General features: G+C 40.1%; 1 protein-coding gene and 1 pseudogene across 4 annotated transcripts in view; both read left to right on the top strand.

Annotated features, from left to right (window-relative positions):
• The window catches only part of TTC39B (tetratricopeptide repeat domain 39B), a 125,989-nt gene that overhangs the window by 46,029 nt on the left and 52,973 nt on the right, over positions 1–26,987 (top strand). For 3 of the 4 annotated variants that reach the window (XM_036073427.2, XM_078061212.1, XM_078061211.1), the window contains 3 exons: positions 20,211–20,306; positions 24,041–24,151; positions 26,677–26,808. In XM_036073427.2, coding sequence (XP_035929320.1) covers positions 20,211–20,306; positions 24,041–24,151; positions 26,677–26,808 — 339 coding nt within the window. Of the gene's footprint in view, positions 1–5,054; positions 5,348–20,210; positions 20,307–24,040; positions 24,152–26,676; positions 26,809–26,987 lie in introns of those variants that run through there. The other variant, XM_036073429.2, reaches the window with a different exon arrangement.
• On the top strand, positions 18,616–18,734 carry LOC118523691 (5S ribosomal RNA; annotated as a pseudogene).

Here is a 26,987-nt window from a genome sequence, read left to right as displayed (position 1 = left end):
CCTCTCCCTCAGTCCCTCCCGCTTGTGCACTCTTGCATGCTCTCTCTCTCTAAAATAAATAAATAAATCTTAAAAAAACCAAACCCCAAACCTGAAGAGGTATTTGGGGATTTGTGTATGACATTTATTATTGTGTAAAGTAATTTCTGTGTTATTTATTTATTTTTTTTATTGTCCAGAGTGCTAGGAGTATTTTTTTATTACCTGTAAGCAGAATGTTGTAACTAGAACTCAAAACTGTTAAAGCTCCATGTAACTCTGATGAATTAACATTTTTATAAGTATAGGCATAGTTTTAGTCTCCCCTGTAGGCATTATAGTTATGAGCTTTTGGTTTCTATTTTTGGCAGTAAAAGTTTTCTGCAGGGGTAGCTTGACTTTGCTTTTATGCAGCTTTAAAAAAAAACTGTGTGTGTGGGTGTATGAAGTTCTATGTGTCAGATCCCCATTGATTTAAGAGATTCTTTGCCATTTAAAAAGTTCACCTGCAATCTAAAAGAAATTATACCAATAATATATTGGTTTGCTTTGATTAAAATAATTTTGTGTACTTACTACAAGGAAATTAATTCCATGATCAGCTGTTTAAAGCATATGTATTTTGAAAGAACATTCTCAACGTCTCAGTACAATTTTATCGTTTAGATACATAGGTGGATCCTATATTTTCAGTAGAACTTAGTCACTAAAATAGTATAAGGATACCTTTTTAGACAGCTCAGTGTAAGTAAAAAAATTATTTTGTAACATACGTCTTTAACCTATGAAAGAATTTATTTGCATTTTAAAAAATTTCAAAGTATAAAGCAGATGTAATATACATACTAATTAATTAATGTATAATGTCATATTGGGAGCACTGCTGTTTTTATAAAACCACTATTCCTCCCAATTATAAGAAATTTTGATATAACTATTTTCATGCTGCCTCAAAATGGCTACCTCATGATATAAAAACATTTAAAAAAAAATATTTTATTTATTTATTTGACAGAGACACAGCGAGAGAGGGAACACAAGCAGGGGGAGTGGGAGAGGGAGAAGCAGGCTTCCTGCTGAACAGCAAGCCCGATGCAGAGTTCGATCCCGGGACCCTGGGATCATGACCTGAGCCGAAGGCAGACACTTAACGACTGAGCCACCCAGATGCCCCTAAAAACACTTTTTAAAAAAGTAAAAAAGAAAAGAAGACATTTAGTTAAATCTAATGAATATTTAGAAATAAGAGTAACTGTTATCCTTGACTGTTTCCCCATTTTCCCATTTCTGAGATCTACCTCATCAGACCAGGGATAAGGTGAGCTTGCCTGTTTTGTATAGTTTAACAAATGTTTGCCAAACTCGTTCTCTCCATGAGGCACTCGGTTAGTTTGAGGGGACAGACTTGACATAGGGAATATGGGTATGGGTGGGGGTCTCCAGGAAGTTTCCAGTCTCCCTCCCGGACATTTATTCTCTGTCCAAGTTTTGGTGTTGATGCTAGTCCAGGGCCTGAAGTGTGGAGGGACATGGGTATGGGGATGTATAACCTTACATGGTTCTTAGTAATAAAGAAAAAAAGTTGGAGATTTTGTTTTTTAAATATTAAAAGCAAGTGAAGGTGAGGAATTCTGTATTCTTTGGGTTGAAAAGTATGTTTTAAGCCTGACACCCAATAGGAAAAAAGAGTGATAGTTTTGATCAATAAACCAAGTCAATAGAGAATTGACTGGGAAAATATTTTGGGCATATATGAAAGAGGGTTAATCCCCAAAAGCAAATCAAGAAAGAGAACACTGATGGAAAAATTGTCCAAGGGATATATGCAAATAACTGAAAAAGAAGAAATACAGATCTTTAAGGGTACTGTATTCATTTTGTATAATTGTTGTAACAAATTACTATAAAATTGGTAGTTTGAAAAATAAAAATTTATTCTCTCAGAGTTCTGGAGGTCAGAAGTCTGACATGCTTTTCACTGAATCAAAACCAAGGTGTCGCCAGAACTATGCTCCTTTGAGAGATTCCAGGGGAGAATCCATTTTATTGCCTATTCCCAGCCTCTGTGGCTGCATTTCTTGTATTCCTTGGCTCATGGCCCTTCCCCCAACTTCAAAGTCAGCAGCATAGTATTTTCAAATTGCTCTGCTTCCACCATCACAGCATCTTCTTCTTCTTCTTCTTTTCTTTTTTAACAGCTTTTATTTTGATTTTTAAATATTTTTAGAGAGAGAGAGCATGAGCGACAGGGATTGATGGGGGGAGGGCAGGGGGAGAGGAGAGAGAGAGTCCCAAACAGGCTCCACGCTCAAAGTGGAGCCCGAGGTGGGGCTCGATCTCACCACCGAGAGTTCATGACCTGAGCTGAAACCAAGAGTTGGACGCTTAACCGACTGAGCCACCCAGGCACCCTGGTCACAACATCTTCTGGCTTCTGTGTCAGATATCTCTCTGCCTCCCTCTTAAAAGGATACTTGTGATTGCATTTAGAGCACACTCAGATAATCCAGGATAATCTCCGCATCTCAAGATCCTTAGTTTTATTACACCTGCAAAGTCTCTTTTCTCATATAAGGTAACATTGACAGGTTTTAGGGATTAGGACCTGGACATCTTTGGGGACTGTTATTGAGTTTAACACAGCTAAAAATATCATGTATGGTCGAACAAGACACACATACACACAATTATTTTGTTTGGGATTGGTTATCTGAACATGGTAGGATTTTAGGGTATTTATCATTTCAAAAAAGCCCCTTATATCTTTTTGCATTGCCTACATTTTTATGGGATATGTTTTACTAATGATCAGAAAAAATAAAGTTAATTTCAACTTGGGAAAGAGAATGTTTTTAAAAAATAGACTTTATTTTTTGAACAGTTTTAGATTTACAGGAAGGTCAAGAGGATAGTACAAAGGGTTTCCATATACCCTACGCCTAGTTTCCCCCATTATTAACATCTTACATTAGTAGCATAATTTATTATAATGAATGAAGCAATGTTAATATGTTATGACCAACTAAAATACATACTTTATTCAGATTTACTTAGTTTTTCCCTAATTGGCTGTGATGGTTCTCAGGCTTTTCTTTCTTTTTGATGACCTTGATAGTTTTGAGGAGTACTAGTCAGACACTTTGTAGGATGCCCTGCATTGGAATTTGTCTGGTGCTTTTCTCATGGTAAGACTGGGGTTATGGGTTTTGGGAAGGGAGACCAGAGGGATAAAGTGCCATTATTATCATGTCATTTCAAGAGTACCTGCTGCCAACGTGATTTATCACTATTGATGTTGACCTCGATCACCTGGAATATCTACATAACTTATTTGGATGTGTGGTGTTTTATTTTTTCCTTAGAATGCATCATTATGGTCATGTCAGATTCATGTCAAATTGTCATATTTCTTCCAACATTCTCAAAGGAGTCTTTTAGCCTTTATGAGATTCTGAGCATGGCTAAGTTAATTTTACATTGAAGATTTCTTTCCTTTTGTTTTTTAGATTTTATTTATTCATTTCAGAGAAAGAGAAAGAGCACAAGTGGGGGGAGGGGCAGAAGGAGAGGGAGAAGCAGACTCCCCGCTGAGCAGGGAGCCCAACGCGGGGCTTGATCCCAGGACCCTGAGATCCTGACCTGAGCCGAAGGCAGACGCTTAACTGACTGAGCCACCCAGGCGCCTTTGTACTAATAATTTTGTAGTTGGGCTTGCCATTCCTTGAGAAACCTTGACCTTCACAAGACCAGGTCTCTTACATATTTCTAAAGTGTCTTATAGTTTTCCTTTGAACTGTAGGACCTATCATATATGCTATCATTTGCTGAATATCTGGCTTTCCTGCCGGACTGAGAGCTCCAAGAAGCAGGGACCATGTGTGTTCTGCTCACTACTGTGTCCCCTGTGCCCAGCACACAGTAGGTGCACAACTATATGTTGACTGACTGACACTGCATATGCTAACTCTTTGGAGCACTTGTAGAAATGGGTCACATGTATGGGTAAATAATCATAACATAAAGCCATGTGGAAAAGGTAGTATACAACATGTAAAATAATAGTATTAAAGAAAACTGTATATATATACAGTTTCCATATATATGGAGGAAAAAGACTAGAAATAGATATTATAAAATACTAACACTTGTTGTCTCTGGGTTATGAGATTACGGCTGTAATTATTTCTTCTTTGTTTTCCATTTCTCTTCAGGGAGTTTATTATTTTATAATCCGGAAATGTTAGACTACCTTACCTGATACTTTTATAATCAGATAAAATGGTGAGCCCCAACATAAAAATGGTTCAGTTCTTTTTTTTTTTTTTTTGACAGAGACACAGCTAGAGAGGGAACACAAGCAGGGGGAGTGGGAGAGGGAGAAGCAGGTTTCCCGCTGAGCAGAGAGCCCGATGTGGGGCTCGATCCCAGGACCCTGGGATCATGACCTGAGCCGAAGGCAGACGCTTAACGACTGAGCCATCCAGGCGCCCCAAAAATGGTTCAGTTCTAATATGTGGAAGAGCACTTAAGGCAAGACAAGAAAGCTGCAAAGTCACTGACCATCTCTAAGCCTACTTTTTTTTTTAGTTTCATCAAAACCAGCTCAAATATTGTTTATCTAATGTTAAGTTTAAAGTGCCATTTAGAGCTATATTTGGTGTGACTGTCATGTCATATGTGTATTTCACTTTGCTAATTTAAATTTAAATTTTGTGCATTTAACCTGTTAGATTAAAAACCTCAGAGAACTTGATTTTCCCTTATTTTAAAGAAGTCCCTGGGATATAAAAGTTAACTCTCACCTAGGAATATCTGCCTGTTCTTACATTTTCCTTAAAATGAAAAAGAAGTGATTTCATTCCTCAGTTGGCCCTCTTTAGATGAAGACGAATCCTTGGATTGGGTGAAAAATCACTAAGAGACCTTGGAGAATTGCTAAATCCAGGCCATTTGTGTTTGTCTTGCCTGTTTCCCTAGGATAATTAAACAGTGATGGATCAGAATTAGGCTGCAGCAGGGATGGTGGGGGGGGGGGGGGGAGCGAACTCCCGGCATCCCTTCCCGCAGAAGCGTCAGCCACGGCAATGAGTGTGGCTGCCACTTTAACTGACATGTCTTAAATTCTGCTCTGCGAAGCTCTCTCTGGGATGCTGTCCGCAGCCTCGGCAACTTCTCTTCTTATGCCCTTCAATTGAGAGTCTCACTGGAGACCAAGACATAAAACAGAAACCGAGGATTTTTGTTGGCCTTTACATTGAGGACTGTCTTCTTCTTTCTGTTTGCCTTAAAAAATCTGGTAGAAGAGAGGGAAAGGCATCTCCACAGTGAGCTAGACTCATTCCTCCAAAGTTACAGCTGCTCTAAATCTGTGAGTATGTTGCATTTTTAAAGCTGTTCCTAGGGGTCTGATTGCAACGTTCTGTTTAGATCTGTGAGGATTTAATTTAAGGAAAACCATGAACATTTTAAAAATAGGAGTTGAATCGCATTGGAGACCTGCAGGTTTTGTTTGTGGACATTGTCTTTATTAAAGGCTTCATGTCAAGCAGGCCAGGGCTCTCCCCACCCCCCTCCCCCCCTTTTTTGGGCTTCCTGAGGGTGAGTGCTGAGATGGGAGAAAATCGTAAATCTTGCTGCTGCAGAGGATGTGGTCTTCTGGGGATGCCATGGCTGGCTGGCTTACTGCTGCTGCAAGGTGTACATGGGACTGCAGAACAATGGAAGGGGGATGACAGCCCACTGTGCAGTCACTTCGTTCGTCTTATGGCCCTTGCTGGCTTCGTTATAGGGTGTTGTTTTGTTAGGGTGATTAAAACCGTAAGGCAAGATTAAGTACGCTGGCACGTTCTCAGAATACCTGGGGTTTGTAGTCCTAGACTTTACCTCTCACCGGGAAGCCCTGCATTGGCTTCTCCCCGTGTCTTTGTAGCAGATTACAGGGGGTGGGAATTACTAAAAAGTGACCTTTGCATGACCACCCGTTTTTTAATTGTGCATTTGAATTGGTGCCATTTTTTTCTGATGACGTAGATTCTTTAGCCTAAACATCTGTCCTTAGTCACTGTGTCCTACTTTCCCCCTTTGGAATTCACTGGAGGCTAGAACTGTATCCTTGCTGAATTATTATGGAATCAATTTTGAACATTTTGTTAAGTTTTGGTTCCCATCAAAACCCCCATATGTTCTTGATTTCTCTTGGTTATATGAAAAGTCTTATGATTTCAGTGATTCATATCATTTGGTTACGGATCTCATTCCTTTATCTTAAAAATCACATTAGCTAAAGCAATTCCTAAAAGTTGGTTTATTCAGAGATCAGTAGTCAAAATACTTTTAAACAACAACTAGTAACAGTCATCTTTGTAGCTGTAGAATATATTTGACTGAGGGGGACATATTATATGAGCTTTGTGGGTATCAGTATTTTGGTTGATTTCCTGCAGTGTGAAAGAAATCAAGGATTTTAAAAAAGAAACTCTACCACCCAGAGATCAAACATTTGCTGTTTTTATTTTTAAACATTTTGTTAGACCTAAACGTAGGAACTTTGAATTTAATTAGGAAGGGTTCCTAAAAATAGGAAATTCTGCCTTACCTAGACTTGTAAGGAACTTACATGTATTCATTTGTTCATTCAATAAAGGTTTATATTTTATATTTGTTGCAAAGCTCTTGCCAGGCTCTGGGGGTATGATGCTGAACAAGATATTATATGTGCCCTCGTGGAGCAGATATTTTTAGCAGGTGAGGAGAGCATTCAAAACTGCCTCATTATTTCGTTACAACTGTGGTAATTTTTCAACTGTGGAAGTGTAGATAGTCTGCGGCCAGACATGTACAGAGCATCACAGATCCTTGCAACTAATTCTGTCCCAGGTCTTCTGAAGCAACAGATCCTTGGTATACTTGAGCTGGAAAGAGATTGTGAAAATAATTTGATTAGTTCAACAAGTATGTGACAGGCACTGTATTAAGTGCTGGTTTCAGATCAGTAAATAAGAAATGGTCCCCGCTTTGGAGGAGCTTACAGTCTAGTGGGAGGGGAAGGGAAATTGGTTATGCTAGTATGTTTTAGTATCTTACTGATTCATTAATTCAATAAATATTTACTGAGTGCCTGCTGTGATGTTGGGCACTGTTATGGGAACTGTGCTGGGCACCGGGGATGGGGTGGAGAATACGGCAGAGACACCCTGCCGGCTGGAAACTCGTAAGGGCCACAGTGGAGAAATGATAGGGTGCCATGAGGAATAACCCAGGCCAGGCCGAGGACTTCCCTGTCGTTTACTGAGCATCTGCAGTGGGCCAGCCATAGTGGGTATTGTGCCTACATTAATCTTCCCTTTGATCCTGTAAACGACTTAACTATCTCTGTTGTAACAAGCACGTAAACCAAGGTACAGAGAGGTGAAATTGCTGAAGGTCACACGGGAAGTGAGTGGAGGAATTAGAACTTGATCCCAGGTGTGACTTGATTTCCAATCTCTGCCCATTCTGGTGGTCTCCAGACCCGGTTGCTCACCAGTGACCTGAGTTCCAGAGGGAGAACAGTGTTTATTACAGGCTTCCCTGGTGACTGTGGGCAACTAAGTTTAAGAACCCTTCTTCTGGGGCGCCTGGGTGGCTCAGTCGTTAAGCGTCTGCCTTCGGCTCAGGTCATGATCTCAGGGTCCTGGGATCGAGCCCTGCATCAGGCTCCCTGTTCAGCGGGAAGCCTGCTTCTCCCTCTCCCACTCCCCCTGCTTGTGTTCCCTCTCTCGCTGTGTCTCTCTCTGTCAAATAAATAAATAAAAAATCTTAAAAACAAAAACAAAAACAAAAAAACCCTCTTCTACTACTCCTTTAGTTTACAGACAGCTAGAGAGCGAGGACAGAGGTCACACGAGTTAAAATGGGGCCAGTAACCAGATTTCCTAGCCGCCGTTTATTTTATTCGAGTGTATTAGAAGATACTAAGAAACCAAAAGCAGAATTAAAAGCAGAGAACAGACCCAAACCAACCATCCAAGTAAAACAAAACAAAGCAAAAATAACAGCAAGAGCCTGAACTTGTAAAGGTGTCTGGCTGGCCTTGGCTTTGAAGAAGAGTCCCCGGCGACCTGGCCTGCCTTCCCCACAGCCTGAGTCAGAAGTCGGCCTGTGCCGCCTGGCGGTTACTTGTGAGTGAACACTTACGATTTTTGTTGCTGTTATTGTTTTTTAAACAGAGAAAGTATCTTGGCTTATTTATTTATTTTTTTTAAAAGCCTGTTTTTTTTTTTTTTAAAGGTTTTATTTATTTATTCGACAGAGAGAGACACAGCTAGAGAGGGAACACAAGCAGGGGGAGTGGGAGAGGGAGAAGCAGGCTTCCCGCGGAGCAGGGAGCCCGATGCGGGGCTCGATCCCAGGACCCTGGGATCATGACCTGAGCCGAAGGCAGTCGCCCAACGACTGAGCCACCCAGGCGCCCGTATCTTGTCTTATTAATAGTCATTCAGGCACTTAGAATTTATTGGGGCATACAGATAGGAAACTCTGTTGTTAGTAAAAAAAAAAAAAGGACACTGTCATTGGGATGTAGTGGGATAAATGCGGTGGTGTGGAGAAGGTCGGGTTCTGTGGGAGCAAAGATGAGGGGTGCCTCACCCAACCTGGGGTGGTGGGCAGGAGTCTGGGCAGAGGCTGACCTGAGACGGCTTTCTGAAAGAGACGATGTCTGAATTGAGGCAGATACTGCTAGATACGGGATATGATCAATCGGGTATAGCAGGAGGGTTTATTAAGTACAAAGGCCCTGAGATATGAGAGACCATTGTAGGAGAGGCCAAACTTTCTCCTCTACCCTCTTAAATGTATTTCCTGGGCCCTGCAAATTAAATGGACAAAAGACAGATTAGCAGGAGGGAAAAAAAAAAGTTTAATGGCATACACACACGGGAGTTCACCAAAAAATGTACCTTAAGGAGGTGGTTAGAATTTGGGGCTTATATACTTTTTTTTTTTTTTAAGAGAGGGAGAGAGGAGGGGCAGAGGGGGAATCTTAATCAGGCCCCACACCCAGCATAGAGCCCGATGCGGGGCTCGATCTCACAATCCTGAGATCATGACCTGAACCAAAATCAAGAGTTGGCCACTTAACTGACTGAGCCACCCAGGTGCCCTGTTTGTGTACTATCCTAACGACGTATGATGAAGTGTGGAGAAGAGGCTAGGCCAAAGAAGGGGTTTTAGGCTTCTGGATGAGCATTAAATTGTAGGAAGATGACTAGGAAATGTGTGGTAAGTAAGGATTGTTGAGTAAGATTTGTTACGTAGATAAGAGTCCTCTCAGGTGGTAAGATTTATCCCTGAAGTAATTCTCTTCCTTGTGTGGGAAAGGGAAACACCTTTACAAAAGGAAATTTATGCCCTGCTTTTAGGCCAGGATGGGGAGGGTGAGAGCTAATTGCTTCAGCTCAAAACAGTCTTTATGTCAAAGTGACATCTTTTGGGGTGACGTACTCTGATCCCCTTCACCATGTTCCCTTCAGGGTTTAACAAGAAGCTTGGGAGTCCTGCAGTTCTAGTGAGGATGGGCTGGTCAGAGGGAGACAGATGTCACGGGTGTCTTGCCAAGGAGCTGTGGCAGGGCGGTGAGAGGCCACTGAAGTGTTTTCATTGTGAGGATTGCATGAGCTTGTGTTTAGACAGGATGACCTGGACACAGTGTGGAGACTGGGGTGGCGGGTGGGGAAGAGTGTGCCTCAGTCCTATATGATACCTCACTTCTGGTTCTAATACTCTGCCCAAAGTTATTGATAATTTAGGGCTTAATGGACTTTATGGCATAGGCTGAGAATTTAACATATGCGTGTATGTATGTACCTATGTATGTATGCACATATATACACACAAAGAGATAAATATCAATCAATGTTTGTATTGAAAATATGTTTGATTTCCAATGCAGTGACAGACTTCTCATTTGATTAATAGAAAGCTTGAGGCCTGTCATGAAGTAGGAGATTTTGAGGTCCTCTGTGGTTTCCTTTTTTGCTGTGTCATCCGTTAAAGATTTTCATATCTTAGTGGGGAAGAAATGAACTAGAATCTTTAAAAAATGTCTATTTCAGCCCCAGTACCCATGGTGAGTCTTTTTTCAATGAAAACTGTGCTAATTGGTCCCTCCTATTTTATAGATGAGGAAGATGAGGTGCCCCTTGAAAAGCTGTTGTATTGTGTCCCTTAGCCATAGGTGGATTGGGGTATAGACAGCCCTCTCCTCATTTTATTTATTTATTTTTTTAATAAAGCCACAATATACTCCTGCATACATGTGTCATGAAAAATGATTTTTTTTGTGGGGGGGGGGCCTTATACCCAGAGATCTTCCTAACATTTTGCACTTGCTTTCCACTTAAAAAAAAAAAAAAGATTTCATTTATTTATTTACTAGAGAGCGAGAGAGTGGTGGGGGTGGGGGAGAAGCAGAGGGAGAGGGACAAGCAGACTCCATGAGAGCACGAAGACCCCCTACGGGGCTTAATTCCATGACCCTGAGATCATGACCTGAGCTGAAATCAAGAGTCAGACGCTCAACCGACTGAGCCACCCAGGGACCCCATGCTTTCCACTTTTTTTTTTTAAATGATTTTTATTTGTTTATTTGACAGAGAGAGACACAGCGAGAGAGGGAGCACAAGCAGCGGGAGAGGGAGAGGGAGAAGCAGGCTTCCCGCAGAGCAGGGAGCCCGATGTGGGGCTCGATCCCAGGACTGTGGGATCATGACCTGACCCGAAGGCAGACGCTTAATGACTGAGCCACCCAGGCGCCCCTGCTTTCCACTTTTTAACACCACATTTACACTTACGTATTTGGCTCATTTTTTAAGTAATCTCTACATCCAGTGTGGGGCTCGAACTTACAAGATTATGTGGGTATTGGTTTGACAGGAACTTTATGCATGATTTACTTTTCTTTTGATATTTCATCATCAGTCCACAGGTGTGAAAAGTCTTTAGTGACCATTCAAGTAGTATGAATGGATTTCTTTGGTGATTGTTTTTGTATTGGTGGGTTATAGCATATCTTATTTCACGCCCTTATAGATGACTCTATTTTAGAAAGTGGGGAAGTATGGGAACAAGACTCAGATTTCTCTTGTGCTTTGGGATTATATAGTCATTGTCTTCCTGGGTACTGGGTGGGGCAGAATTTGAACCTTTCTGTGATCCCGCAAACAGAATCCTAATACATAGGACTCATATGTGCCATCCCCTCCTTAATGTTAGCTTAGGTGTTTTTGTTTTTTTTGTTTTTTAAAGCAATAGCATCCCTGTATACCAAAACCATTTTATGTGCCTGCTTGATAGCACAGGCTGAATATAACATATTCACGGGTATTTTCCATCTACATACATGATATAAAATGTAAGGTATTGAGAATGTATTTGGCACAAGGGTGCTAATATAGAATTAATACAAATGTCATTTCTTCATCAAAAACTCATTGAGCATCTCTGTGCTAAGACAGAGAATTCCTGTCCGTAAAAAGCTCATCATCTACCTCCCACAACTGAAAGTAAAGCAATAATCATACTATGATGAGTTTTAAATTATGACCTAAGAACCCAGAGAGGAAACACATTATGTAGCCTGAAAAAAGAAATGACTTCTAGGTAGCCTTTATTTTTTTCTCTCCTTCATGGATTGTGAGCCAAATGAAAGGAAAACTTTTTTCCAGCATTGCTTTTTAAAAATTTCTCTTTTGGCTACTCTTTGTTGTAGTTTGTAATGTTTGAGAAGAAATGATAAGCCCCTTCCTCCCCGCCCCCCACTGAAAACCTGCCTTTACTCTGCATCTTGAAAATACCTGCATTCCTCCTTTGAGGGACAGACTGAAACCGGCCAAATGCTGCCTAAGTAGCCCCCACCCCCAGGGCTGCAGGAAACACCCAGCTGCCGAGAAGCAGGAACGCAGTGTTCTGTCGAATGGGAAGTTCTTGGCCCCGATCACTTAACTTTTTAAACAACATCAGCACCGCATTTATGTGGTATTTCAGCCCCAAAAGTGATTTTACAAAATGGAGCGCATTTCCTCCTCATAACTTCCGTGCAGGGTAGACGGGGCAGGTATTGTTAGCCCTCCTCTGGCTCTTTGTCTTATGCCTTTTTTTTTTGCTCCCAGTTTCTTTTTATTGTGGTAAGATACACCTAACATAAACTCTACAGTCTTCGCCACTTTTCAGTGTACAGTTCACTGGTGTGCAGAACATTCCCACTGTTGTGTCACCCTCACCGCTGTCCATCCACCGAACTCTTTCATCTGGGAAAGCAGAAACTCTGAACTCATTAGGCAATAACTTCCCATGGCCCTCTCTCCCCAGCCCCTGGCCACCACCTCTCTGCTCTCTATGCTTTGTAGCCCTTCTCTGTTTTTACACATGAGGACACTGCGATCCCGAGCGGTGAGCGAAGGGTCCAGCGTGTCGCTGTTTGCAAGTGACCGGCACACCGGGGACAGAAACCCGGCAGGGTGATTGGTAGACTAGGTACCAGCTTTCTGTTAGAAATAAGAAAACCCTCCAATAGGGAAGGGATTTTTTTTTTTTTTTATTAAAAAACCAGCAAAATGAAATAGGAGCTGCCTATGTATCTCTTGCCAATCTGACATTCCATTGTTGTTTGTTTGAAATACTGTGAAGGAGTACAGTTTGCTTTGCTTAAGGAAAGAATTTGAAAAGATACAGGCCCTGGTTTTAGTTTCCAGCTCTGTCTGATTTGCTCTGTCTGCGGGCAAGAGACACAGCATCTGTTGGGGCAGTTTTTTTTTTTTTTTTCCCTGAAGAAACAGTCCTGCTGTCCGTTTTCTTAGTGAGTAGGGTCTGAGGCATGTTTTATATTTTACATGAAAATGAACTTCTGTAATTTTCAACTGTTCTTACTTTGCTCTGGAACTCTCATCCCCAATGAGGACAGAAGAAAACATTAATTGTCAGTAAAAGATCCCATCATCTGTTCACATTTCAAATAGTCTCTTTTAGAGTGACGCAGGTTTCCTTGGGGGGAGTGGGAGAGATAAGTGCCCAGTCAAGTAAAAATTTAAACTCTGCATCAGGCCTATATTTTCCTTCTCAAATGCTCCCCCTGTCCCTCTCTCCCAGTAGTACCTGGGTGCGGGAAGAAGTTCCATGGAGATAGAGCCCTACTCTGGGAATTGCCCTCTGGTTGACAGCCCCATCTACTTGTTTTTGATTAACTTCTGTCGTCGCTGTCTCTGTCACCAAAGCTCCTGCGATGGCTGGATCTGTTGGTATGCCCATGACCCCAAGGGCTTGGCGTTCCCCACTGGCATTGGCTGGTCCATGGGTGCCGGAGGTCCATGGCCACTCTCATATGCCTTTTGCTCCAGGGTCATCCAAGTTGTCTTTTAAAAACACCTTATTTTGCAATAATTTCAAACTGAGAAAAAGAGTATGAGGATAAGAGAACTTTTGCATATCGCTAATCCATTTTTAACATTTTGCCACATTTGTTTTATTATTCTTTCTCTGTATGCACATTATTTTATGTCTTTCTGAGTCATTTGGGAGTAGGATGCAGTCCAGAGAAGGTAGTCTAGAAGGGGGCATTGGAATCTTCCTCAAGTGAGCAAGGGAGGGAATATTTGTTCTTTCCTTTTATCTGCTTTCCTCCAACTCTCCTTTTTCCTGAGTTAAGCTTCTCCACTCTCTTGAACTCTTCCTTCTACTAAACTGGCTTTGAGTCCTTTCTATCCCTGGCTGTTGGCTCCTAGTTGCATTTCCAATTGTTAGTGCTCTTAGAACAGTGTGGTTCTCAGGCCAGGTGCGTTGTCGAGCAGATGGGAGTACTGCTGACTTCCACTCGCTCCTTTATCTGTTTATTCAGGCAATCAGGGTCTCCACATGTGTGGCAGGTCTGCCTGGGGACACTTGGCAGACAGCTTGATGACATGCATGCAAGCTTCGGGTTGAACTTTTTTTTTTTAAAGATTCATTTATTTATTTTAGCGGGAGAGAGAGAGAGCGAGAGCGAGCACGTGCGCACTAGGCAGCAGGGGGAGAGGCAGAGGGAGAGGGAGAGAGACTCCTCAAGCCGACTCCCTGCTGAGCATGGAGTCCTAAAGGGCCTTGATCCCAGGACCCTGAGATGATGACCTGAGCCGAAGTCAAGATTTGGACGCTCAACCAACTGAGCCACACAGGTGCCCCTAGTTGGACTTTTGATCCAGATTTAGGAACTTATAAGCAGGATAAAAAAAGATGTGACTTGTGGCTGAGTCAGTTAAGCATCTGCCCTCGGCTCAGGTCATGGTCCTAGGGTCCTGGGATCGAGCCCCACATTGGGTTCCCTGCTCAGCGGGGAGTCTGCTTCTCCCTCTCCCCCTGCTTCCCCCTCCCCAGCTCATGCTCTCTCTCTCGCTCTCTTTCTCAAATAAATAAATACAATCTTAAAAAAAAAAAAAGAAGATGTGACTTAGCAACATGGTGGTAAAAAGTTATAAGTTACTTAAAATCTATAATTTATTCTCAGATATCATCTTTGAGATCATGAACTGTATGACTTTATGTATCTGACACCTGATCTAGTGCCTGCAATGTGGTGCTCTAGATGTTTGTGAGTGAAAATTAAACTTTAATTGACTAAATTGAACCTTTCATTTGGTGCATTACTTTTTTAGACTGTGGTACATTCCCTGCTACCTTTTCTAGCTTTATATATTTGTTTATGCTGAGTTAGTTCCCTTGTTTTTTATCTTAATCCCAATTTCTAATAAAAATGTAAAGTGAGGGTAAAAGGAAGTACCTTTCCATTGAATCCATCTACTTTAACGGACCTTCACTTTCCATCTCTCGTATAAGCATATAGCTCGTTGATGTGCACACGGGCCCTGTGTACTGCATTTTTCAGATCCGCCAAAGATGGAAATGGGGCTAGTATCAGGAACCCATGATAGTGTCTACTGATTTCAGCCTGTGAGAGCCAGTTCCTTTCAATAAAGGAATAAACCCATTTTTAGCAAATAGGTAGATACCTTAAAAATCAGGTATATATCATAAGTGTATATATAAAATAACAAGTTTGAAAACAATTTAGGAATATATTATTACAGGTATTTTAAGTTCAAAATGTAAAATAGCTTGGAAGTGTGTTGTCAGGTAGGAAACAGAAAAGATCAAATTAGAAAAACTGCAACATTGAAGTACTGACTTTTTCAAAGTAGTGAAAATTTGGAAGAGTTCGATAAGGTCTAAAATTACATTAGAAACACATTGGGCAGTGATGTGTTCTAACTTCCTCACATGGAAAGGACTAAAAATAATATACTGTTCTTGCATTTTTTCCAGAGAACTATTGTAAGCTGTGTGTGATAGTAGAGGGGGTGATCAGAGGGTGTTTCCTTAAATTAATATTTGAATGTCCCCTTCATGAATTTGAACTTAAATTCCTCAAAATATATACTTTTCCCCCAATTATTAAAAATAGTGCATGATCATTTTCAAAACTTCGAAAAAACATCGAAAAGCACAAAGAATATAAAAATCACCCAAGCCCTACAGATAATATGAAAGGAAGTTTACAGTTTTGATTGTAATAAGCCTAAGCATGGACTATATAGGGGCAGGTTAGGTAGTTTATAAATTCATTAGTATCTGACTTAATAGAATAATTATATCCTTTGTTGGTCCTTGTCCTTGGTTTTTTCCAGCTTTGTAGATCCTCCCTATAAAGGAACAGGACTTGAGTGGAGAGAAAATGGTGGCATTCCTTGGCTTTGATTCTGTAGCACCAGTGACAGGCTGGGGTTGAGGTTGGCAGTGCAGTGTCTTTGGGGGTACCTGTTGATTTCTGGGCCGTTTTTGCTTTACCAGCTGCAGCAGCCACACCTCCCCTCTTCTTTGATCACAGGCTGTGAGAATGGCTATTTGAAGGAATCATCCATTGTAACGTGGAAACCTGGTTGTGGTGTCCACTGGAGTCTTGTGTTTATAACTCCAGTGGACACCATCTAGACTGTAGATTATATAAATGGTGCCTCCTAGAGCATAACAGTTGGCCTGTTTACTTTCATTCCTTTTCTCCCCAAAAGAGAGATATTAACTTTGATGAAAAAGCTTAAAGGATACTAAGTGTCTTTTTATTAATTTTTGAAATTTCATTTCGTTTTTTCCTTCTTTTTAAAATGGGCTAGCGGAGCACCTGGGTGGCTCAGTTGGTTAAGTGTCTGCCTTCGGCTCAGGTCATGATCTCAGGGTCCTGGGATCAAGCCCAGCATCAGGCTCCCTGCTCAGTGGGGAAGTCTGCTTCTCCCTCTCACTCTGCCTCTGTGCTCTTTCTCTCTCAAACAAATAAATAAAATCTTAAAAAAAAAAATGGGCTAGCCTTGGGGCACCTGGGTGGCTCAGTTGGTTAAGTATCCCAGAGTCCTGGGATCAAGCCCCACGTCAGGCTCCCTGATCAGCGCAGAATTTGCTTCTCCCTCTCCCTCTGCCCCTCCCTCACTCATGCACGCACATGCTCTCTCTCAAATAAATAAATAAAATCTTTTAAAAAAATGGGTTAGCTTTTATTTCATTGTTCAGGAACATAGCACATTGTGTTGGATTTATTGGGGAAATTAAATTTGAATTGATTCTGCTAATTATGATTTGAATTAGAGGAAAAAGTATTAAAAGATAGCTGTAAGCTTTTCATTTGAAAATAGTTTTACCTAGTGATTAAAAATTAGAGCAGTATGAAACTCAATAATAAAAAGACAAATAGCCCATTTAAAAAATGGCCAAAGAACCTAATAGACATTTCTCCAACGAAGGTATACAAATGGTCCTTAAGTACCTAAAAAGATGCTCAACATCATTAGACATTAGGCAAATGCAGGTCAAAACCACAAGGAGATACCATCACTCCCACTAAGATGGACAATAATAAGCATTGGTCAAGATTTGGAGAAATTGGAATGCTCCTACATTGCTGGTAAGAATGTAAAATCACATAGCCACTTGGAAAAATGTCTGGCAGTTTTTTGAAATGTCAAATATAAACTTACATATGATTCAGCAATTATCTTCCTAGGTATATGCCCAAGAAAAATGAAATATATTTCTACACAAGAACTTGTACATGAATGTTAATAGCAGCATTATTCAAAATACCTAAAAAGTGGGGGGCACCTGGGTGGCTTAGTTGGTTGTGTGTCCGACTGTTGATTTTGGTTCAGGTTATGATCTCAGGTCATGGGATTGAGCCCCGCATCCGGCTCTGTGCTTGGCAGGGAGTCTGCTTGACATTCTTTCTCTCTCCCTCTGCCCCTGCCCCCACTCTTGCACACAAGTGCTCTCTCTCCCTCTCTCTCTAAAATAAATAGATCTTTAAAAAAAATACCCCAAAAGTGGAAATAACACATATATCCATCAACTAATAAAATGATAAACAAAATGTGTTCTATCCAGACACTGGAATATTATTTGGCAATAAAAAGGAATGAAGTACTGCTACATCATCAACATGTATCTTGAAGACGTTATGCTAAGTGAAAAAGCAAGTCATGGAAGACCATATATTGTATAAGTCCATTAATATGAAATGTCCAGGCTAGAGAAAATCTGTAGATACTGAAAGCAGATTAGTGGTTGCCTAAAACTAGAGGTGGAGGGGGAAATGCAGAGTGAGTGCTAATGGATAGATGCAGTGTTTCTTTTGGGTGACAAAATTTTGTAAAGTCAGACTGTGATGATAGGGGCACCTGGGTGGCTCAGTCAGTTAGGCATTTGACTCTTGGTTACCGCTCATGATCTCAGGGTTGTTGGATCAAGCTGGTGCTCAGTAGGGAGTCTGCTTGAGATTCTCTCCCTCTTTCTCCTCCGTGCTCCTCCCCCAACTCTCTCTCTCAAATAAATAAATAAATAAAATCTTAGATTGTGGTGATAGTTGAACACCTCTAAGAATAGACCAAAAGCCCCTGATTATATACTTTAAATGGGTGAATTGTATGGTCTGTGAATTATAGCTCAATAAAGCTGTTTAAAAACTTAAAAAAAAAAAAAAAAAGCATAAAATCATGGCAAAAGAAGGACAGGGGCACCTGGGTGGCTCAGTTGGTTGAGTGACTGCCTTTGGCTCAGGTCATGATCCTGAAGTCCCGGGATCGAGTCCCACATCGGGCTCCCTGCTTGGTGGGGAGTCTGCTTCTCCCTCTGACCCTCACCCCTCTCATTCTTTCTCTCTCTGTCATTCTCTCTCTCTCAAAAATAAATAAAATTTAAAAAAAAGGACAAATTTTCCAACATAATTGAAGATACTGAAATACGATGTATTGTTTTTCTTATCCTCTATTAACCCAATAACAGTATTTTTCACTAGCCAGAAATCCATTCCTTCTAACTTATGAATATAACATCTAGGTTATGCTCAGGAGTAGAACAGTCAAGTTATTCTGTTCAGTTAAATTTTTAATAATTGTGCTTACTTTGGTGGTATAGATTCTAAAACTGAAGCAGTCTAAGGAGCATTTAGCATGGAGGATATCTGAACCTCAGTGCAGTGTTCCATATATTAGAAACATTTATTGAAGGAAATAAGATAAGACCTGAATAAATGTGTGTATAGATGTGAAAATGTAGTATTGTAGAGATAGTGTTAAAAAACAAAATTCAGTCTATGGCCATACCACCCTGAATGCGCCCCATCTCGTCTGATCTCGGAAGCTAAGCAGGGTCAGACCTGGTTAGTCCTTGGATGGGAGACCGCCTGGGAATACCAGGTGCTGTAGGCTAAAAAATCCAAAACAAAACAAAACAAAAACAAAATTCAGCCTAGTAAATTTGAAGATCTCATTGGCTTTATTAAACAATTCATGAATTGGGCAGCATCCCATCTAACAAGTAGAGAGGAGCTCTGAGGAGTTGTACAAAATGGAAGGATTTTATAGGAAGAAGGGTGGGTCAAGAAAGTTGTTAGCAAAAGGAAACGATTGTTCCAGGCAAGGTCGCTTTCCCTTAAGGAGGAAGAGTAGCAGGTCTTACCATGCAGAGTACCTCACCTTCCTTTGGGGAATGGAAAGGGCCCCTGTGGCCACTCATTGCAGACTCATTGGCCCAGATAAGGAAAATTCCTGACTGACTGGGTAAGACTACTTTTCTGGGGGAGGTTGAAACTAGAATCAGATTAGTTATTAAACCCCAGTTTGGGACTCGCCTAGGAGACACCATTTCCTTTTTTTTTTTCCATTTTATTTTCATTCTAGCTGCTCAGTGGCTGGAGCTGCTGGGTTCCTGGTATTAAAAAGATGCCAACAGAGGTAGCTGTGTCTCGCCCAGGGGCCAGGCCCACTCTGAATACACGCCCCCAAATAAGGGGCAGGTAACATTATGTTAGAGTAACTATGATAAAGGAACTCAATTTGTTGAGAAGAAAAGATTCAGGATAAATTAAACATATAATGGAGGAAACTAGAATATGTCACCCCATGATTTGACCTAAAAATCATTTTGAGCTGAAGGCAATCAAGAAGCAGTAAACACTGGAAAAGCTCCCCCTTTCCTGCCTAAAGGCCAGAAACAAATTCTCCTTTTACTGGAGAAAGACATTTGTATCAGCTTAGACAATCTGCAAACCTTTTTAAAGTAACCCTTGTCTTCCTAGTTACTTATTCTTCATTTACTGTTCCAAGCCCCAACCCCTTTGTCTTGCCAATTCTTCACAAATATAAAAGCTTCCTGCTTCTTTGGGGTCTTCGTTCTCTTGTGAAGGCTCCCATGTACAGGACGAATTCAGTAAAATTTATATGCTTTTCTCCTGTTAATCTGTCTTTGTCCATTTTATTTTCAGGCCCAGCCAGGGACTCTAAGAGGGTCAAGGAAAACTTTTTCCTTCCTTACAATAATATTCCATTTTAATAAAGTATAGAAATACATGTATAGATTTACTTGGGAAAAGATCTGGGAGGATATTTATATGCAGGATACAATGTTGTCTTTGGGTGGAGAGCTGTGGGGGTGATTTAATTTCTTTTTTTGTGTACTAGAATAAACAAAGTAAGTTTATTTTATTGGTGCTGTATTTCAGAAATGTTCACCATGTAACAGTACATAGATTTTTGTTATTTGATTTATAAAATTGATTGGACATGGAGGTGAGATGTACTAAATAATTGAAGGGCTTATGTTGTATACTTGAATTTATGTGGACTTTTCCTGTAAGACAAAGAAATAAAAACCTCATTCTGGTTTTTTGTTTTTTTTATTAATAGGTTTTCTCGCACAGATATGGCAACAAGCAGCCGTCCCTTTGCATCCTTTGATACAAAACGGGCCTCTGGACGGCTCGGATCGTCTAATGTGAGCAGGTCAGGAAGAGGGTGCGAGTGTTTTCGGGACAACAGGGGAGAGCAGTCCAACCCTTTGGTGAATTGTAATGTTGATGTTAAAACAGGGCTTTGTATTTTACTGACTGGCGAAATAGGCAGGTGTAGTGTCCATTTTACAAATTAGGGAAGGAGAGACAGAGCTGCTAAGGGACATGTGAATGGGTGGCGCTGTTACATAAAAAGAAAACTAAATTCAACATTTGGGGCACAACTCATTGGAGTCTTTTTTATCTTAAAATTTTTTAAATCATTGATTTCATTTATAAAATAATATAACCACATTGCCAAGCATCCACCATAAATATGACCTCTTAAACTGTATTCATTCTCATCTTTTTCCTGGGCATGTGCTTTTATCTGTTATGGATGCAGCCATAGGGTTTTCACTGAATGTTGTAGTATGATTATTTTTCTACTTACATTCTTCTTGTAACCTTGGCTTAAGAGCATTTTAAGAAACATTGATGGTAGAAAATTCAGGAAATATAGAAAAGCACAAAGGAGAGATAAAAATGTATATTACCATCACTGAAACTTTGTGTGTGTGTGTGTGTGTGTGTGTGTGTATCCTTTCTTTTTCTCTTCATATATAGAGCAAGTCTTTTTTTTTTTTTTTTATTGATTGGGATCACATTCGATATACTATTTAGTAACCTGCTTTTTAAAAATTTTATTATTATTTTTTGCCCTGCCCCTCCACCTTATTTTTTGTGCCTGTTTTTAAAAGTTAATGTATCATGACATTTTTCCTTTCCATTAATATTTTTGGTAATAATCACATTTGCTAAGTAATATTCCTTTCCTGCCCATTCTAGAATTAATATAATGAGTTCTTTTCGAACATATATGTTGTTCCTTTATCAGAGATTAAAGGCAACTCTGTGAAAGCTATGTTTTAGTACCATGAGAAAGGGCTTTTTATCTATCCTTATAGGGTTATTAAACTTTAAGTTATACGGCAGATCTGTAGCATTTGAGATTTTGCATTTGAAATTTCAGCTACTTGTAAGTGTGTTTATAACACTCATGAATTTGGCAGTTTGCCTTAGGACTCAGCTCTCACAGTACAACAAAGGGGTGCAATAATTTGAGGATCGATGACTGGAGATGAAGCTGAAAATAACTCCTAAGGATTTTAAGGCATTTATTTTTCACATTACGATTTCATTCCATATGTCACTGCTTATGGAAATCTGAGCTTTCTTTAGAAATATGAGTCTCTCCCTCAGGGTTAACCTCTAACTCATCTGATAGTTTCCTAAGTAACTACTGCATCAACATTTATAGATCTTCTTAGATTTACGGTGGGCTTACATCCCCAATGAGCCCATCGTGAATTGAAAATGCCTTTAATAGCCCTAACCTATTGAACATCATAGCTTAGCCTCACCTACCTTGAATGTGCTCAGAACACTTAACATTAGCCTGCAGTTGGGCAAAATCATCAGAACCCATTTCTGGTAGAAGAGTAACTGAAGTGGGATTTTGTTTTCATGTTTGAAGGAATGAATTTAGAGAGGTTGGGGGCATGGAAATTTGACTTTAAGCTCTTTTAAATAAATCATCATACTGCTTATTTACTTACTGAAATATTTTCCTATTAAAAGTTGTTACACAGGGGCGCCTGGGTGGTTTAGTTGGTTAAGCATCCGACTCTTGATCTTAGCTCAGGTCTTGATCTCAGGGTCCTGAGTTCCAGCCCTGTGTCAGGCTCCATGCTGGGCATGGAGCTTATTTTTTAAAAAAATAAAAAGTTACACAAAACATTTTGTAGAAGGCTCTAATTTTATTTTATTTTATTATGATTAATTAGTTTGTTTATTTTGGTGGGTGGGAAGGGCAGAGGCAGAGGGAGAGCGAGAATCTTAAGCAGGCTCCACGCCCGACACAGGGCTCGATCTCACAACTCTGAGATCATGACCTGAGCTGAAATCAAGTTAGTCACCCTGAGGGCCCTAATTTTAAAGAGCAAAATTTCCATCAATCATAAATAACAGATAAGTTTTAATAAAGGGTAAAATCATAATGATTATACAGATGTAAAAATAAACACATTTTAAAGATTTTATTTAACTCATTAATCAGTGAGGGAACTAGGCAGATTTTATAATTGATTCAAAGGAGAAATCGAAACAGCACAAATTTATATGGAGTAAAAGAATGTTGAAATTAATGTTCAAAGTCAGTAAAACTAGCTTCTTGTACAGTGAAGGAGGTAATTGAACCTCTACTAGTCAGGGATATAATTTGCATATCTATAGACCATTATTTTGCATCACTATCAGTTAAAATTTACAGAGTTGCAATTCAACACTAAAAATACAAAACCGATTAAAAAATGGGTGGAGGACCTGAATAGACATGCAGATGGCCAACAGACACATGAAAAGATGCTCAACCTCACTAATCATTGGAGAAATGCAAATCAAAACCACAGTGAGATACCAATTATATCTGTCAGAATGCCTAAAAAAAAAAAAAAAAGCCATAACAAATGTTGGCCAGGATGTGGAGAAAAGGGAGCCCTTGTGCATTATTGGTGGGAATGTAAACTGGTGCGGCTGCTGTGGAAAACCGTATGGAAGTTCCTCAAAAAGGTAAACATAGAAATACCATATGATCCATTTTCACTACTGGGTATTTACCCAAAGAAAACGAAAACACTAATTCAAAAAGATAGATGCACCGCATGTTTATTGCACATTATTTACAATAGCCAAGATACGGAACATACGGACAGCCAAGTGTCCAGCTGTAGATACATGGACAAGGAAGATGTGGTGTATATGTACAATGGAATATCACTCAGCCGTAAAAAAGAATGATACCTTGCCGTTTGCAACAGCATAGATGGACCTAGAGGGTATAATGTTAAGTGAAATAAGTCAGACTGAGAAAGACAAATACCATGTGATTTCACTTACGTGTGGAATCTAAAAAACAAAACAAATGGATAAACAAACAAAATGCAGAATCAGACCCATAAATATGGAAAACAAACTGATGGCTGCTAGAGGGAAGGGGGGGTGGGTGGATGGGCAAAATGGGTGAAGGAGAGTGGGAGATACAGGCTTCCACTTAGGTAATAAATAAGTCGTGGGAATAAAAAGCACAGCATAGGGAATATAGTCCATGATATTAGAAAAGCATTGTATGGTGACAGATGGTAGCTACATTTGTGGCGACAATAGCGTAACTATAGAGAAGTTGAATCACTGTTGTACACCTGAAACTTATGAAACATTGTGTGTCCACTATACTCTAATTTAAAAAGAGAACACAGTTTTCAGAGTTGCAAGTCAGTTCCCTACAATCAAAAAGCAATCCGAAGGGGTCTCTTCTACAGTATAGAGAATCATGCATAGTTTTCCGCTGACGCACATTTTTTCCCCCTACATGATCGAACTAAAACGCAATAACTTTCCCTCTCCTGTGAGTAAAGGTAGTTCCCATGCTTGTGGTCTTTGTGCCCGCTATGAGCCTTGTTTGTCAGTTTCTTCCATCCTCACAACAGCTTCATGAAGTAGGCAGTGGTGGTGTTCCCATTTTACAGATGAGCAAGTCAGGCTTCAGAAAGTTAAAGACATTGCTACTAAGTGGTAGAGTTAGAACTCCGGCCTTTCTGTCTCCAAAGTGTGCGTGAACACACACGTGCAGCAACGTGCTAATAGTAAAAGCTATAGAAATTCTGTGTATTTTTTCTTGGTCTTTAGGTCAACATCAAACAAGGTGGATCTCAAGTGTGGCCTAGAAGAATGTGCGGTGGCATTGAACTTATTTCTAAGTAACAAATTTACAGATGCCTTAGAATTGCTTCGACCGTGGTAATTAACTGTATTTCTTTCAGATAAAATATGTTTTTTTCAGATGTTTCTGATGATTCTTTCTTTGATGTCATGATTGTCAGTTAATTTATCTGCATTTCCACCTGAATATTTCTAAGCTAATTTGGTTGAGACCCCCTACTGTTGGTCAGTTTTAATATCCAGTTAAGAAATCTGTCTTTTCAAATTTAATCAGTAGAAAGTTTCTGATTCTTTCTCATATTTTAATTTCTGTTTGTGTTCAAATATTGTCATTGTATGTAGTTTTGTAGAGCTTCCTTTTGCTTTCTTCAGTGAAATGTTTTTATGGATATGCCTCTAAAGCTTAAATATCATTGGAAAAAGTTTCCTTTGAAATGGGGTAAAAAGAACTAGACTATGCTAATCTCAAATGGTAAAAAGAAATTTAAAATAATAAAAAATGTTATTAGGACTCCCTATTTATGTGATAAACAAGTTAAGCAGTTTAATTTCAGCTAATAATACCTGTTCATTTTTCAAATGTGGCAGCAACACCGGGCCCAGCCCTGACACTAGGCGTCACCTTGACCACAGTCCGCAGCTCTACAGTGTGCCTGGAGCTTGACAGGAATAATCTTACGTTGTGCCTTCAAACACAGTCACTTGCTTGGGTGAAGCTTAGACCTTATATAACAGTTTTTTAGAAGGTTACTTGGGCACAATAGTGGGAATCTTATTTCTTTGGTCAGTAGGGTATGTGATTTTGACCATAGACTTTCAGTCTTACTACACTCATGGTGGTGAGCATTGCATAATGTATAGAATTGCCGAATCACTATGTCATACACCCGAAATGTATGTCAACTGCACACCACAATTAAAAAAAAAATTACATTACCTCCTGAGAAGCTGCTGTGGTGATTCTATTTTGATGTAGAGGAGCTGTGATCAATGAGTATTTCAGAGGTTAGGAACAGATGATAAAGTAGATGGTACAGCCCACAGCTGAAGGAAATTGTCCAGCGTCGTCTTCAACGCTTGTCTGCCCTGCCTGTCTCCTGCCTCATTTCCCTCTGTCCTTGCCAGTCCCTCAGACTTCTTTCTCTCTCCATCTTCTGTCTCTACTTCTCTGTCTTCCTCTCTCAACCTGCCTGCCTGTCTCCTTTGTGTTTTTATTTACGCAGGTCTCCTTTTTTCTCTGTCTCAGACACCCAGCTGGTCATAACATGGAATGAAAAGAAGTGATTATTTTATTTGGTCAAATTTTATATTCTCTGACCTTTATGCAAGTTTCACTGTTAAACATATGTTTTTCCCACTTGAATCGTTCTCCTCTTGGAGCTTTTGGTTTAAAATGTGAGGTTTAAAACCACAATAAATGATTAACTTTAGGCTGATCTTAACTCCTTGCAGGGTTTTTTTGAACAGCTAGTGACCTCACTAGTCAGGACAAACTGCGAATTACCAAAGGATGTTTAGACTATTTCCATGGGGGAAAAGAATGATGTGGCCAGCATTTGTTTTGCATAGCCGTGGGCTGTTGTGCATTATATTTGAATTAAAAACAAAATCATGCATTAATATTTTAAATCTTATAACAGATTGACCTAATGAGAAGTTTTGAGAAAGAAATGGTGAGGTTTTCACAGCCCGAAAGTCTGGGATGTGCCATACTTTAAGACTAATTAATGCCCTTAAGAATCCAAGCAATTCTCAGGGCGCCTGGGTGGCTCAGTTGGTGAAGACTCTGCCTTCAGCTCAGGTCATGATCCCAGAGTCCTAGGATCAAGCCCATGTCGGGCTCCCTGCTCGGTGGGGAGTCTGCTTCTCCCTCTGCCCCTCACCCCCCTCGTGCTCTCTCTCTCTCTCAAATAAGTAAATAAAATCTTAAAAAGAGAAAAAATCCAAGCAATTCTCAACTGATAATTTAGTAATTGGAATTGTCAAGAACTTTAATAAGGAATTGTAGATAATGGGATTAGATTAGATATGAGGTCTAAAATGTACTTTGCCTGGGCCCATTGTGGCTGACCTAATTTATTGCAAAAATCTTGCTTTTCTTTGGCCTCTGGCTGGGAATGGAAAGGAGCTTTTTTTTTTTTTTTTAAATGAGTATCTGAAAATACATCAAAATCTCTCTGTCACAAAATGCATTTCCAGTGGCCTTTATTTTAGTACTTATATCAGAGCTAAAGATAGTAAGTATATTGCCTGGTGTTCAACTGGGAAAAATTGGTTTGCTTTGAAATGTTTTCAAGGAAAAGAATCCGCAGGCTGCCCCCTTGTGCTGAAACAGGGCAAAACAATTGTCGGCTTCTGCTTTAACCTGGAACATTCTGTGCTGCCTCTGTAGGCTTAATTTGGAAAGTCCTTAATACTTGAGTTTTTTAGGACATGCCTTTCTCAGTCTATATTATTTCAATGATCATGGTGTAGGAGTAAAAGTTATCACTATCAAAGTCACGATATGCATTTACTAGGATTTCTCCTGATTAGTATCAGACAAGACGTGCATGCTTTTAAGTTGAGTTGGGTTGTATTAATTCCCTGTGTTTTGCCCCCAGGGCTAAGGAGAGTATGTACCATGCCTTGGGCTACAGTACTATTGTGGTGTTGCAGGCGGTCATGACCTTCGAGCAACAGGACATCCAAAACGGCATTTCTGCCATGAAGGACGCATTACAAACCTGCCAAAAGTATGAACTGAGTAATTAAATACTTGAGATACAACTACAAACCTTTATGTCTGTGTGACAAAGTGAGTGTGGTTTGCCTGATGGAGAGAGCTCTGTTTGAAGTTCGCCCCAATTGTAGTAAGGGGCTTGTACTTCAAAGCTTCCTAGCCTCACATAGTTCTATGTAATAGAGTTAAAAT

This window comes from Halichoerus grypus, chromosome 14 (genome assembly GCF_964656455.1).
Source record: "Halichoerus grypus chromosome 14, mHalGry1.hap1.1, whole genome shotgun sequence".
Classification (NCBI taxonomy): Eukaryota; Metazoa; Chordata; class Mammalia; order Carnivora; family Phocidae; genus Halichoerus; species Halichoerus grypus.
This window is presented reverse-complemented; position numbering and strand designations above follow the sequence as displayed.